We start from the raw sequence: 13,942 nt of genomic DNA, 5'->3' as shown, positions 1-13,942 counted from the left end.
GGGCAAAAGCCGTCAGCTGCTGCTGGAGAACGTGCAGAAGAAGGATGCTGGAGAATATACCTGTGAAATTGGAAATGAAAAGCTCGTCTTTAAGATTTGTGTGGAAGGTAAGAACACCATGGCCGTGTTTTGGCTTGTTTTTTAAGGTTCCAGTGACTCAATCAAACATGAGCAAAGCACAGTTTACATAAAACTAAATGCAGCTTCTGAGACTATATTCCTAAATTTTTATTTCTGCACCAGACATTCAAGCTGCCTTCTCCAACAAGGACTCTTATCAGAAGGAAGTGAAGGTTTCAGCCTCCCAGAAAGCCACACTGAGCTGTGAAGTGTCTGACGTCAAGACTGAGGTGAAATGGTTCAAGTATGGCAAGCAGTTGAGCTCCGGTAAGACTGTCCACATGGAGTCAAAGGGCAAAAGCCGTCAGCTGCTGCTGGAGAATGTGGAGAAGAAGGATTCTGGAGAATATACCTGTGAAGCTGGAAATGAGAAGCTTGCCTTTAAAATTCAAGTGACAGGTATGTCCTTGTGTTTGTCTGTTGGGTTGAACAAAAGAGTTTGATATATGCTTTGCCTCACAAGATTTTATTAATGTGTCTTCAAGAAGAGGTACAATGACAAGTAGAATAATTTTTTGCCCATTTCAGTGGTACAGAACCAAAAACAAGTTACAGTCTGCAATGTAATTAGCTTTTTTGTGGATTCATTTGCAGTTTATTTTGCATTCCTAATTTCTTAACCATCTAGTGTTTGCTGTATCTGTTGTATAGAATCTTGAGGGATATATTTACTCAAAGCATACTGTTTTCTCATATTGTCCATTGCCCAACCAGACATTCAAGCTGCCTTCACCAACAAAGACTCCTATCAGAAAGAAGTCAAAGTAGCAGCTTCCCAGAAGACCACACTGAGCTGTGAAGTTACTGACCTTAAGACTGAGGTGAAATGGTTCAAGGATGGCAAGCAACTGAGCTCCAGTAAGACTGTCCTTATGGAGTCAAAGGGCAAGAGCCGCCAGCTGGTGCTGGAAAATGTAGAGAAGAAGGATGCTGGAGAGTACACCTGTGAAGTTGGAAATGAGAAACTTGCCTTTAAAATTCAGATGACAGGTATGGGAACATCCTTTTGTTTGTCTTTTGGCTGTCTATTTCTATTTTAGGTTTTCTTCCTTATGAAATAAATCAAAATTACAATCAATCAGTGAAGCTTGACAAAAGCTACTTTTACATGTAGCGAAAGAGTTTGTCCTTGATGAAAGAGACCATTGAGTAAGATACAATTAACTTGTGTTTGTAGATTTAGTGACACATACATTTTCTGATCAAGAAGTAATTTCAAAATTAAAAAGCAATTTCTTGTTTATTTCAGTGCTACTGGAAAAGTAATAGTCTGCAGTAAGATTTGGATTTGTTTGCTTAATATACATTTTATGATTTTTGATCTCTTCTGGATTTCTCAACCATTCAGTCTCTGCAGTATTTGATGTCTATAACTTAAAATAAAATATTTACTCAAAGAATACTGTTTTCTAATATTGGATCCATGTTGCAATATGCCTGCCCAACTAGATATTCAAGCTGCCTTCACCAACAAGGACTCCTATCAGAAGGAAGTCAAAGTAGCTGCTTCCCAAAAAGCCACACTGTGCTGTGAGGTTTCTGACCCCAAGACTGAGGTGAAATGGTTCAAGGATGGCAAGCAGTTGACCTACAGTAAGACTGTCCACATAGAATCAAAGGGCAAGATCCGTCAGCTGCTGCTGGAAAACGTGGAGAAGAAGGATGCTGGAGAATATACCTGTGAAGTTGGGAACGAAAAGCTGCCATTTAAGATTCAGGTGACAGGTATGGAAACCATTTTGGACTGTTCATTTTGGTTCTGTGCATCTTAACAGTCTTCTTTGGGTTATTTAAAAGCTGCTATGAAAATATTTATTGTCTCTTGTCATATTCAACGTAATTGCAACCCTACTGTTGATTTTCTCTGTAAATAGGCAAACTCTTTGAATTAAATAAACTCTCTTCTTATTAGAGCTCAAAGCTGCCTTCACCAACAAAGACTCTTATCAGAAGGAAGTGAAAGTTTCAGCCTCCCAAAAAGCCACACTGAGCTGTGAAGTTTCTGACCTCAAGACTGATGTGAAATGGTTCAAGGATGGCAAGCAGTTGAGCTCCAGTAAGACTGTCCACATGGATTCAAAGGGCAAAAGCCGTCAGCTGGTGCTGGAGAATGTGGAGAAGAAGAATGCTGGAGAATATACCTGTGAAGTTGGAAATGAGAAACTTCTCTTCAAGATTCAGGTGAAAGGTAAGATTTTCTAGCACATCAGTGGACTTCCTTGAATCCACATACTTGTCTTCCTCCAGAACATGGTCACAATTAAGTGATTAAATTTTTTCCTCAGATGTTTCTACCAAATTCCAGAAGACATCCGTAACAAAAGAAACTGTGATGGTTGAGTCAACAGAAAAGGTTGTTTTAAAAACCGAGGTGATGTCAGAGAATTGTAGTGTTAAGTGGTTCAGGGATGGAATAGAACTGAAAGACGGCTCAAAGTATGAGATGAAACAGGAAGGCCGCTCACGTGTCCTCATCGTTAAGTCCTCTGAATCTAAAGACAGCGGCACCTACTTTTGTCAGACGGCTGATGACAAGGTTGAGTTCAAGGTTCAGGTCAAAGGTAAAAGCTAATTTGCAATTTCAAAGTAAGAAAAAGTACAAATGGTTTAAGGTGTTGATAATTTCTCAAAGTAAAATTTGTTCATTTACCAGATTAATGGCAGTTTTCATAATTTTTTATTGCATTTTTTTATTTATTCAATTCAATTCAATTAATGCTCATACATCTGGAGTTTTCAAAGTAAATTGTGTTGGATATAATTGCACTTATTGAAATAATAAATCTGACTGATCGCAGACCAAATGTAATTACATTTTTCCCTCATCTGTGCCCTGCAGATGTACCTTTAAAGTTTGTGGTGCCATTGCAGCCAGTGTCTGCAGTACTGGAAAGCACCATGACACTTTCCTGCAGTCTCAACAAAGCCACGGATAGTGTCCTCTGGAAGCATAACGGTAAAGAAATCAAACCAGGTGGCAGATTCAGTGTCCGCACCGATGGCACCAACTGCATCTTGACTGTCTCTGCTGTGGCTCAGGAGGATGAAGGGGAGTACAGCTGCGATTGCAAAGATGACAAGACCTCCACCAAAGTCACTACTAAAGGTACGAACAATTAAGAGTCTATGTCTGAAAGTCATCGATTCTCATCAAAATGAACCAACACAATTTATTAAGCTTGTTTTAAGTGATAGATGTCCTTCATTATCATTTCTCTCAGTTTTTCAATCTAATTTCCCACAGCCCCACGTCTAGTGAGGTTCACTACCAAGCTGAACAATGTTGTTGCAAATGAAGGCAAAGATGCTATCTTTAAATGCTCCATCACACCAGCTGATGTGAGTGTCAGATGGCTGCGTAATGAAATTCCTATTACAGCTAGTCCCAAATTTAAGATCGCTCATGGAGGAAGCAGCCATTCCCTCACCATCACAGCTGTCACTCAGGAGGATGCAGGAGAGATCAGTATTGATGCCGAGGGGAAAGTGTGCAAAGCCACACTCCAAGTACAACGTAAGGATAAGTGACAGATACTATTGTTAATCGTAATGCAACATATTGTCAGGAAATACACAGACTACCTGTTTCTCAATACAAATATATCTGTATTTTGCAGAGCTTCCCATCACCTTCAAGAAGAAGCTTGCAGACATGACTGTTACTGAGCAGGACACAGTTCGTTTGGAAGTGGAGCTGAGTAAACCCTCAACAGATGTCAAGTGGATGAAGAATGGTGTGGCACTACAGCAAGGAGAAAATATGGAGATCCATGTGGATGGTGCCAAGCAGGCTCTGGTCCTCAAGAGTGTGGCGTATGCTGACAGAGGACATTACTCATGTGAAACCCTAGATGACAAGACCCAGGCCAAACTGACAGTAGAGCGTATGGATTCCTTCATTATGTTACTCTATTACAGACTTACTCTTTCGATCATAATATTTTATGATTAAAATATACAGGAAATTATCAAATAAAAATATTTCATCTATGGATTTCCAATGTTTTTTTCTACCATTCAGTTAAGAAGATTCAAATAGTAAAAGGCCTAAAAGAGATTAAAGTGCAAGAAAAAGAGACCATCACTATGGAGGTGGAGCTAAGCAAGGCTGATGTAGAAGGTTCCTGGAGCAAAGATGCAAAGAAACTAAAGGCAGGACCCAATATCATCATTACAGCACTGGGCAACAAGCACTGCTTGACTATGTCCCAGCTGAAGATAAGTGATGGTGGAACTATTACTTTCCAAGCTGAGGATGTCCATACTTCTGGCAAACTAATTGTTACAGGTGAGTGTGTATATTCACATCGGTCTTTAAAGGGTTAGTTCACCCAAAAATGAAAAAATTCTGTCATTAATTACTCACCCTAATTACGAAGCTACGAGAATACTTTTTGTGCGCAAAAGAAAAAAAAACGACTTTATTCAACAATTCGTCTTTTTCTTTTGCGCACAAAAAGTATTCTCGTAGCTTCGTAATATTACGGTTGAACCCCTGATGTCACATGGATTATTTTACTGATCTCCTTGCTACGTTTCTGGAGTCTTACGGGTTTGGAATGACATGAGGGTGAGAAATTAATGACAGAATGTTCATTTTTGGGTGAACTATCCCTTTAAGTTTAAGCCTGAATAGCAAGATTCAGTAAGATGTTTAGCATAAGATCATAAAAAGTGTGTTTTCAAGTTTTGTACTTTCAGAAGCTGTATAACCAACATTTTTAAGTATATTCAGCCAGACAAACTAAATGAATGTCCACAATATATCCCATTTACGCTTATTGCAAGTTTAGTAAGGTTTATGTAAACTAATGAGGAGATCCATAACATTACCACCAATGTTAGAATCTATATATAACAATTATAACCCTAATTATTGGCGTTGTGTGCACAGAACCTGCTGCAAAGATCCTCAAACCTCTAAGGGATATCAGTTCTCCTGAAAAGGAGAAAGTCACTTTTGAATGTGAGGTGTCAAGAGCAAATGCTGATGTCAAGTGGTTTAAGGTATTAGTATTTGATTTAGAATTGTTAAAAATAAATTGTGTAGTCACAAATGGAAAAAATACAAAATGATTTGAAAAAAGAAAAAGTAAAAAATGTTGATGGAACTGTCTGTCATTATTTCCCATCAGGATGATGAGGAACTGAAGCCAGGAAAGAAATTTGGCATCTATTCCCAGGCCAACAAGCACACCCTCATCATCCACAAGTGTGTATATGAAGACCAGGGCCAGTATATATGTAGAACAACAGATGACAATACTTCGGCCAAGTTCACTGTTCACGGTAAAGATGAACGACTTCTGAGTGGGACATTTAATCACTGCTGAACTCAAGCATTTTGTAGTGTCACTTGAATAAATGTTTGTATTTGAATTCTTGCAGCCAGAGATATTAAAATAGTCAAGCCGCTGCAGGACGTGGAGGTGACAGAGAAGGAGAGTGCAACGTTTGTTTGCGAGGTCTCTCACGATGAGGTCGAGGCTCAGTGGCACAAAGGAGATGCCAAACTTAAAGCTGGAGACAACATAAAGATAAGGCAGGAGGGTAAATTGAACAAAATTAACATTGATTGATTCCTTCTTGAAAGCTTAGGTGTGCTTGTAGAAATGCTTGTAGATTGAGGAACATGCAGCCCAGTATGGCAGTACATAGTTTAAATTACAATACAATCGGTTCCTTTTATTTTCTCTGTTCACAAATGCAAAAACAAACAAAAAATCAGCTCCAAGAGGAACAGATTAATGGTTCTTAAATTCATTTAAAATTCTGTCTTAGGAAGAACATACATTCTACTCTTCAAATCTGTAAAGGCTGAGGACGCAGGTGAAATAAAGTTCACAGCTGAGAAGGCCTCTTCAGCCGCTAAACTGAAGGTTAAAGGTTCGTTGTCATGTCCGTCATATCTGCATGTATTTTGCATTTAGTGTTAAGACTAATGAACTACAGCCTGGGCTGTGTAGCATTTCTAAGGTTGTCTAACAAATCTGTAGATCCCCTAAGCTCCCTTATAATCATTACAGAACTGCCTGTCAGATTTGTGAAGAAACTGAGAGACAAAATCGCCATGTACAAACACCGCGCATACTTAGAATGTCAGGTGTCACGGGCCAACGCTAAAGTCACTTGGTACAAGAACAAGTCAGAGATCAAACCCAGCAAGAAGCACGAGATCACCAGTGAGGACATCTACAGGAAGCTCACCATCATCGACGTGGACTCTGATGATGAGGATACATACGTGTGTGACGCCATTGATGATAAGACTTCATGTCAGCTACTAGTAGAGGGTAAAAACCATTTCCATTGTAAAATTTTAGGATGAAATCACAGCAGAATTCATAAAGCACAACCATACATTACAAACTAAAACACGTTTGAAATTGACTGTAAAAATGGTGTAGAAAATGTGATTGCATGTTGTTAATTATTTTGTAGATCAGTTTTTGATTGATCTGCAACAGACAAGAATGAGCGTTGTATGCGATTTTAACCCTTTTTAAAAATCTTATTTATCTCATTAATTTCCCCTTTCAAACAGGGATGAATTTATGCCTGCTTACAATTTAAATTACTGTTGTGTGAATTTACTTTCCATGCATTTTGTTTTATTTCCATGCAGTTTCATTAGTATGTGTCTTCTTAAGTCTTAAGTGTTTTTAAAGAATTGTACTACATAAACATTTTTGATATAGCCAATTCTTGACACAGCGCTATACTGTCTCATCACAACCTTCAGAGCAGGCTATCAGCATAGTACGGGAGCTGAGTTCTGTGGAGGTGACCGAGCCGTTTGCTGCCAACTTTGAGGTGGAAGTCAGCGTGGAGACAGTCAAGCCAGTGAAATGGACGCTAAATGGGGAACAGCTGAAGGAGAGTGCAGATATCGAGATGGAGAAAGAGGGATCCATGCACCGACTCACTTTTAAGAAGACCAAGGCCTCCATGTCAGGCCCAGTACAGTTCACTGCCGGAAAGAGCAAATCAACAGCTGAGCTCAAAGTGAAAGGTTAGACACTTGGTTTAGCCGAGATTTGCAAAAAGCCACTCCAAAAGAAATCTAATCTGTATCTAATAATTATAATTAAATAATTTTTGATGATGCATGATGAAATTCCAACAGAAATTGAGTGCTTTGAAAAAAGGTGTATTTTGCTCTATTTATTTTTACTACAGATGAAATGCAATGTTTGTTGTAGTTTTGTGCACTTTTGTGTTTGTTTTCAAAATCATTGTTCATATCACTCCACAGAGCGTCCCATTGAAGTCCTGGACCCTCTTAAAGATGTGTCAGCCAAGGAGAAGACTTCCACCACACTATGCTGCAAGTTCTCTGCCACACCAAAAGAAGTACGGTGGCTTAAGGGTCAAACCGCTTTGGAGGCTTCTAGCAAATACAGCATGAAGCAAAAGGACGCCAATGTGCAGCTGATCATACAAACTTTGAGTGCAGAGGATTCTGGAGAGTATCGCTGTCAGGTCGGGGTCTGTGAGAGCAAAGCTGTTCTCAAAGTAGAAGGTAATGTCACAAAGAAGGCATTCGAAACATGTCGTTTCAAATTGCATTCCCTTTATACATCCAAACCATTAGGGTTAGGGTTGCTTGTTAGAGCTTTGCTTTGACTACGCCAAGCACTCATAGGTGCTGTTGGTAAAATAAATGCCACTCTGATCGTGCTTTTTGATGTTTATTTTTCTGACATACATAGTGCGTAAAATCCAAATCACCAAACATCTGACGGACGTGGAGGTGGATGAAGATGGTGATGCTGTGTTCACCTGTGAGGTTAACTATGCTGATGAAGAGGTCCAGTGGACACTCAATGACAAGCCGCTCTTCAACAATGAGGTCAATGCCATCACCCATGTGGATAAAACCCATACGCTCACCCTCAAGAACCTAGCACCTGAGGATGGTGGGAAGGTCTTATTCAGCATCAGGGATGTGAAAGAAACGGTCTGCCTAAAGGTCAAAGGTGGGGTTGTATCACGATGTCCAAATAAATACTTTTTTGACCAGGTTTTGGCTTAATGCACTTTTTTTATTTATTGACATCCAGAGAAGAAAGCCATCTTCCTAAAGTTGCTGGATGATGTAGTTGCAGAGGAGAAGGGTACAGTTACCCTTAAGTGTGAAGCCTCAAAGCCCAGAGTGGCCCCTGTGTGGCGCAAAGATGGAACAGTCCTGTCAGCAGGGAAAAAGTATGAGCTCCTCCATGATGGTAAGACCTTGGGACTTACTATCCATGATGTCACACAAGCTGACGCCGGGGAGTACAGCTGTGATCTTGGCACAGACCTCTCCAAGTCCAAGGTCACTGTTAGAGGTATGACAACAAACTTATGTAGTACTGTTGTGCTACAATGACACTGTAATGTCATTTTGGTGTAGTTTTATCCTGTATGTTTTTATGAAAACGGATAAAGTTGTTGGTGTTTTTTAATCATGTCTTTGCTGTTGACCCCAGATATCCACATTGGGATCACCAAGCGTCTTAAATCGGTAGAGGCCAAAGCAGGTGAAAACTGCACATTCGAGTGTATCTTGTCCCGAGAAAGTTCAGAGAGGTGCACCTGGAGCCTAAAAGGCCAACCTGTCACTGATGGAGGCCGTTTCCAGATAAGCAGCAAAGGGCGCAAGTATACCTTAACAATCAAAACTGTCTCAGCTTCTGATTCCGGTGAGGTGGTCTTCACTCTCAAGGATTTGAGCTCAAAGGCAACATTTACTGTTGAGGGTAAGCAGGGCATGCAATGAATTGGATTATAGGTTTTACACAAATACGGTTTTGCTTAATCAAGGTGTATCTTATTTTTGGGAACCAGGTGAAGCTCCTACCATATCTAAAGAGCTTCAAGGTGTCAGTGCCAAAATTGGTGAGGATGCCACATTCTCCTGTGAGCTTTCTCAATCTGGACTGGAAGTGAAGTGGTCAAAGGATGGCAAATCTATTAGAAAAAGCCAGAAATACGAAATCAGTCAGGAGCAGACGCTCGTAAAGCTGACAATCCGCAACGTCACTGAAAAAGATTCTGGAGAATACAGCTGTGAGATCACCGGTGGTCCAACCTCCAAGGCTAAGCTGGAGATCAAAGGCAATGATTTTTAAATTACTAACAAGGTGACAGTGCCAACTACTGGCCTGGCATACGTAATACAGCGTTCTTGGCCGTTTTCGCGGATATGTGTAAACGTGAATTGTTTTGAAAACATTGTCGTGTATACATGAACATTTTAAAAACGCAAGGGAAAAACGTTTCTGTTTTTGACTACATCGTTGTCATGTAAACGTAGCCTTAGATTCTGTTATCCTTTCTTTAAATATACAAAGAGGGAAATCCTCTAAACAGGAGATATATTTACTTTAGTATTTCATCCCCTCTGTAGAACTGGCCAACAAATTCATTCGTGAGCTAAAGGATGCCACTGCAGAAGAGAAGAATGCTGTCTCCTTTGAATGTGAGACAACCCAACCTGCCTCTAAAGTCACCTGGCTGAAAGGAACAAAGGAGATCAGGGCTGGAGGAAGGTATGAGCTTATGCAAAAGGGAACTGTCCTCATCCTCAAAGTGAAGGATCTGGAGAAGAGTGACAGCGAGGTATACACCTGTGACATTGGCTCTATGAAGAGTACAGCCAAATTGACGGTGAAAGGTAAGAACCTGGCTTTCGCCGAAAAATAAACCGCTTAACACAGAAATCTCTCTTTCTGGGTGTTTATAGCAATGTATTACCCTTAGCTAGAAAATAATTACTTGAAGCTGGAGAATCTTATATTATATTCTTAGATAGTGTTTTTTATGTTTAAAGCTTTTATGCATGTATAGTGTTTTTATTGTCTCTGTGTTCTTTGAAAGTATTTCTGGTATGTACAATTTTTAATTTGATTTAACATATGTGTTGTATTTCTGCATTTGACATTTTACTTTTGGGTTCCTTTGTGGCGATGTTACTGCCAGGCATTTCGGTGATAGTCTCATGCATTTCTGTGTCAGCAGATGATCACCTCAGTTCAGAGAACTGGTACTTTTATATTGTACTTTTACAATAATTTTGGTACTTTGCATGTCATTTAGATTTCTAGCAAGTCAGTTTGGTAAAAATGTGGTTAAATAGTCTTTTATTTCCATACATGCTGAAATTGTTTACTTGTTCTTAGTTCAACAACTGACATGATAGAACATTTCATTACTTTGGGTTCACATGTTTTACCATTAGCATCCTTGTCTTAGTTATCTGAAATATAATTTAGGTTTTATTGGGCAGATCAGTTAGTTTTTATAAAGAAGCTGTTGTGTGATTTCAGTAGATGTCTTTCAGCAGTCTGTCAAGTTGTCAAATATTAGAAATGGCACTTGTACTTTTGTGTTTGTCTTGGTTTGTGAGATTCAGTCTTGTCTGGACTTTGTATTTGTAATATATGTATTCATGTAGTCCTGGTGCAATGGATGTGTTGGAACTGTTTCTGTGTTTGTTTTAATGTTTCCGTGATTATAGAAAATTTTGACGACCAATAATGATGTAAAGATATTATACATTACAAGCTTAATCACATTATGACGCAAAATAACACAGACGTTGGCTTATCCTAGCTTCCATGTCATACCTTCATCATCTCATCCCAGAGATCTTCCATCCTGTGTTTTGGATGCTAAAACTATGAAGAAGAATTTTAATTATATGATGCTTGTTCGTTCTCCAGTGGTACCTGCTAGGTTTAAGGGTCAGATGAAGAACCAGCAGGTTACTGAAGGTGGGAAAGTCTTACTTTCCTGTGAGCTCTCAAAACCTGGCTGCCAAGTGCAATGGAAGAAGGGAACGGAAAGTCTGAAACATGGGGGAAGATATCAGATAATGCAGAGGGACACCATGTGTGAGCTACAGATTTCAGACTTGGTGCCTGAGGACAGTGGAGAATATTCCTGTGATTGTGGAAGCGAAAAAACAACAGCAAATGTTGTTGTCAGTGGTATGGATAAAAGCCTATTCATTTACATGCATCTATTTATTGATTTAGATATAGATTTTTTTTTCCCTTACTTTAATTCAATTTATTTTAGCACTAAGATCAAGCGATACACTAAAATGTCAATGCATGTGTAGTCAAGAAACTACTAATTTTTACACACCTTTAATTTATGTCATCACATAATTGCTCTTCAGCATTACCGGTGGTCTTCAAATGTGAGCTACAAAGCCAAGAGTGTGACGAGGGAGACAGCGTTACTCTTCACTGTGAACTCTCAATGCGTGGAGTTCCTGTTGTTTGGAAGAAAGGAACGCAGGTGCTGCAATCTGGGGAAAAGTACCTCATCATGCAAGATGGGGCTACTTTTGAGTTGAAGATCGCTGACCTCAGACCTGAAGATGCTGGGCAATACACATGTGTGTGTGTGGACAAAAAGACTACAGCAAACATTAAAATCAAGGGTATGAAATTTATACGGTCTGTTAAATGTCTTCTTTTTTTCATGTTCACTCTTTAGTGAGTACAAAGAGTTTTTATATTTTTACCTTTACTGGTTAGTCGCTTGAAGGGAACTTAACATAGATATTATAGCATTATTTGGCTTAAGTAGATTAACTTCACTAATACAAATATCTGCTAATTTTGTCTTGTAAGATGTTCAATGTTTTTGTGATATCTGTCAGTGTTCTGTCTCATAATGTCTCGTTTTCTTTGGTAGGTTTTTGAATGTTTTGTCATGTTGTGCATTTACATTTTGTGCAAAGTGCATTATACTAACAACCTGTTGAAACATCAATTGCTTCTTAGCATTGATCTTCAAAAGAGAACTACAAAACCAGGAGTGTCAAGAGGCGGACAGTGTTACTCTTCAGTGTGAGCTTTCCAAACCAGGAGTGCCTGTGGTTTGGAGGAAAGGAACACAAGTGATCCATTCTGGAGAGAAATACCACATAAAGCAAGTTGGTTCTGTTTTTGAACTGAAGATCCCTGATGTCAAACCTGAAGATGCTGGGGTCTATAGTTGTGATTGTGGGTTTAGCAAGACCTCATCTACCATTACCATCAATGGTAGGAATGACAGCTTTTGTTGAATTGTGATTAAATGTATGGTATTACATATCATATAACAGTCCTCTACTGTGACCTGAAGTTATTCTTGATCAGGGTTTTTTCTTATTACACTAATGGCTTTGTTTGTTGTTGTTTTTTAATTGCTTGATTGATGTCCTTAATGACTTCAAAGCTAGAAAACTAGACAAGACTGAAAAGACTTCTGTTCAGTCCAGTTCTCGGATGTTGTCCTGAGTGATTTGTGTAACATGGTTCCAACATCTTTTCACGGTTCCTCAGCACTACCAGTGGTCTTCACACATGAGCTGCAAAACCTGGAGTGTGATGAAGGAGGCAGTGCTACTCTGTCCTGTGAGCTTTCCAAACCTGGTGTCCCTGTGCAGTGGAAAAAAGGAAGCCATGTTATCCAATCTGAAGGAAAGTACGTCATCAGGCAGATTGCCTCAAAGGTGGAGCTGAAGATCACAGAGCTCAAACCTGAAGATGAAGGAGACTACACGTGTGTATGTGGAGACAAGGCAACAACAGCCCATATGAAGATCAAGGGTATGAATCATTCTTATACTTTCTGGGATTTTTTAACCATTAATTTCCCTCCCCCCAGCTGCACTATTCTGACAAACAACCATTTTCAATGTAATATTATTGCTTGCTTTGATGTTGGTTAATACTGTTATGTAGTGTTGTTAGTCGTTTTATTTGTTGCATTTGTTATGTTAAGTTTCCAAAGATATCCTACAGTAATGAACAATATGTAATTGTTCATTTCAAGTGTATAGCACAAAATTACTCTCTTGCATTCCAAAGCTAAAAACCATAACTGAAGAAGTTCTTGATGGGGAACAGAATAATTCTATATGCTTAAATATAACTTTTAGATAATTTGTTGTATCCTGCTGTGGCTCTGCCTGCTGTGCTGTAATGCCATAGTCTGACAGACATCTGTTTTGGTATTGCCTTAAACTTCTTCATCGCTGTCTGTTTGTTTCTTCTAGCTTGTAACCTCTTCAGTTTAGTGTGGTTCATATGTGGAACAGAGATATGGGTTTCAGGTTTCACTAGTCTGACTTGAGTCTCAATTCACAGTAGAGTAACTCAACACATATTACACTACTTGATACAGAACTTGCATGTGTTCCAAGCTTTGGACACGTCGTCTTTGAGATTGCATTGTCTGTGATTCCATCTACAAAATGTTTTTGTCACAGTTCTGAAGGCACAGACACCCTTATACCAACCAGGACTTCAAAAGCAGACTACTGAGCAGGGGGCATCAGTCGATGGTACAGAGCAAATGTGCAGAATGACCGTGCTTTGTTTTCTTGGTCAGCAGCTTGAATTCTTCTTGTTGGCTGTACTATCTGTCAGTCAGAAATCAGTCAGGCTTTCATTTAGTTAATGTGGCAGTGAGTGGTCAGGAGTTTGGAATATTACCAATAATAAGAGAAATCCTATAGTCGACTACGCCACCCGGAATACACCGGGACATAACAGCCCTAAACAAAGGGACACAGGTTCATTGCCAAAGGCAGGGTGAGCATAATAATAATAATGGGTATAAACAAAAGTCACTTTATTAACATACAATTGATAAAAACACATACAACACTTCACACCAGGTCTCAATACATCACACGTCTTTACCAGTAACTTATAAAACAAGTACAATACAATAAGAGAAAATAAAGGGGGAGGTGGCCAACAAAGACCCTCAGATTTCTACCCCACACTCAATACCCATGACACACACTTGTGAAAAATGAGTAATATTAAACACA

At 39.3% G+C, this 13,942-nt stretch overlaps 1 protein-coding gene and 1 long non-coding RNA gene across 2 annotated transcripts in view; both read left to right on the top strand.

The window, feature by feature from the left end:
- The window catches only part of obscnb (obscurin, cytoskeletal calmodulin and titin-interacting RhoGEF b), a 67,087-nt gene that overhangs the window by 17,961 nt on the left and 35,184 nt on the right, over nt 1–13,942 (top strand). Inside the window, exons 24-49 of the mRNA XM_016237986.1 lie at nt 17–107; nt 244–519; nt 835–1,110; nt 1,570–1,845; nt 2,033–2,308; nt 2,406–2,681; nt 2,960–3,226; nt 3,365–3,634; nt 3,738–4,004; nt 4,142–4,408; nt 5,015–5,127; nt 5,256–5,409; nt 5,509–5,670; nt 5,902–6,006; nt 6,147–6,413; nt 6,863–7,132; nt 7,376–7,642; nt 7,833–8,099; nt 8,184–8,450; nt 8,592–8,861; nt 8,950–9,219; nt 9,512–9,778; nt 10,827–11,093; nt 11,288–11,554; nt 11,901–12,161; nt 12,444–12,710. Coding sequence (XP_016093472.1) covers nt 17–107; nt 244–519; nt 835–1,110; nt 1,570–1,845; nt 2,033–2,308; nt 2,406–2,681; nt 2,960–3,226; nt 3,365–3,634; nt 3,738–4,004; nt 4,142–4,408; nt 5,015–5,127; nt 5,256–5,409; nt 5,509–5,670; nt 5,902–6,006; nt 6,147–6,413; nt 6,863–7,132; nt 7,376–7,642; nt 7,833–8,099; nt 8,184–8,450; nt 8,592–8,861; nt 8,950–9,219; nt 9,512–9,778; nt 10,827–11,093; nt 11,288–11,554; nt 11,901–12,161; nt 12,444–12,710 — 6,283 coding nt within the window. The remainder of the gene's footprint in view (nt 1–16; nt 108–243; nt 520–834; nt 1,111–1,569; nt 1,846–2,032; nt 2,309–2,405; nt 2,682–2,959; nt 3,227–3,364; nt 3,635–3,737; nt 4,005–4,141; nt 4,409–5,014; nt 5,128–5,255; nt 5,410–5,508; nt 5,671–5,901; nt 6,007–6,146; nt 6,414–6,862; nt 7,133–7,375; nt 7,643–7,832; nt 8,100–8,183; nt 8,451–8,591; nt 8,862–8,949; nt 9,220–9,511; nt 9,779–10,826; nt 11,094–11,287; nt 11,555–11,900; nt 12,162–12,443; nt 12,711–13,942) is intronic.
- Nucleotides 8–1,705, top strand: LOC107554635 (uncharacterized). The gene is made up of 3 exons (XR_001605074.1): nt 8–107; nt 244–329; nt 1,656–1,705. It is a non-coding gene; the product is annotated as an uncharacterized lncRNA (long non-coding RNA).

The sequence above is a fragment of the Sinocyclocheilus grahami genome, unplaced genomic scaffold (genome assembly GCF_001515645.1).
Source record: "Sinocyclocheilus grahami isolate Dianchi unplaced genomic scaffold, SAMN03320097.WGS_v1.1 scaffold19.1, whole genome shotgun sequence".
Taxonomy (NCBI): domain Eukaryota; kingdom Metazoa; phylum Chordata; class Actinopteri; order Cypriniformes; family Cyprinidae; genus Sinocyclocheilus; species Sinocyclocheilus grahami.
The sequence above is the reverse complement of the archived record's forward strand: the minus strand, read 5'-3'. Positions and strand labels throughout refer to the sequence as shown.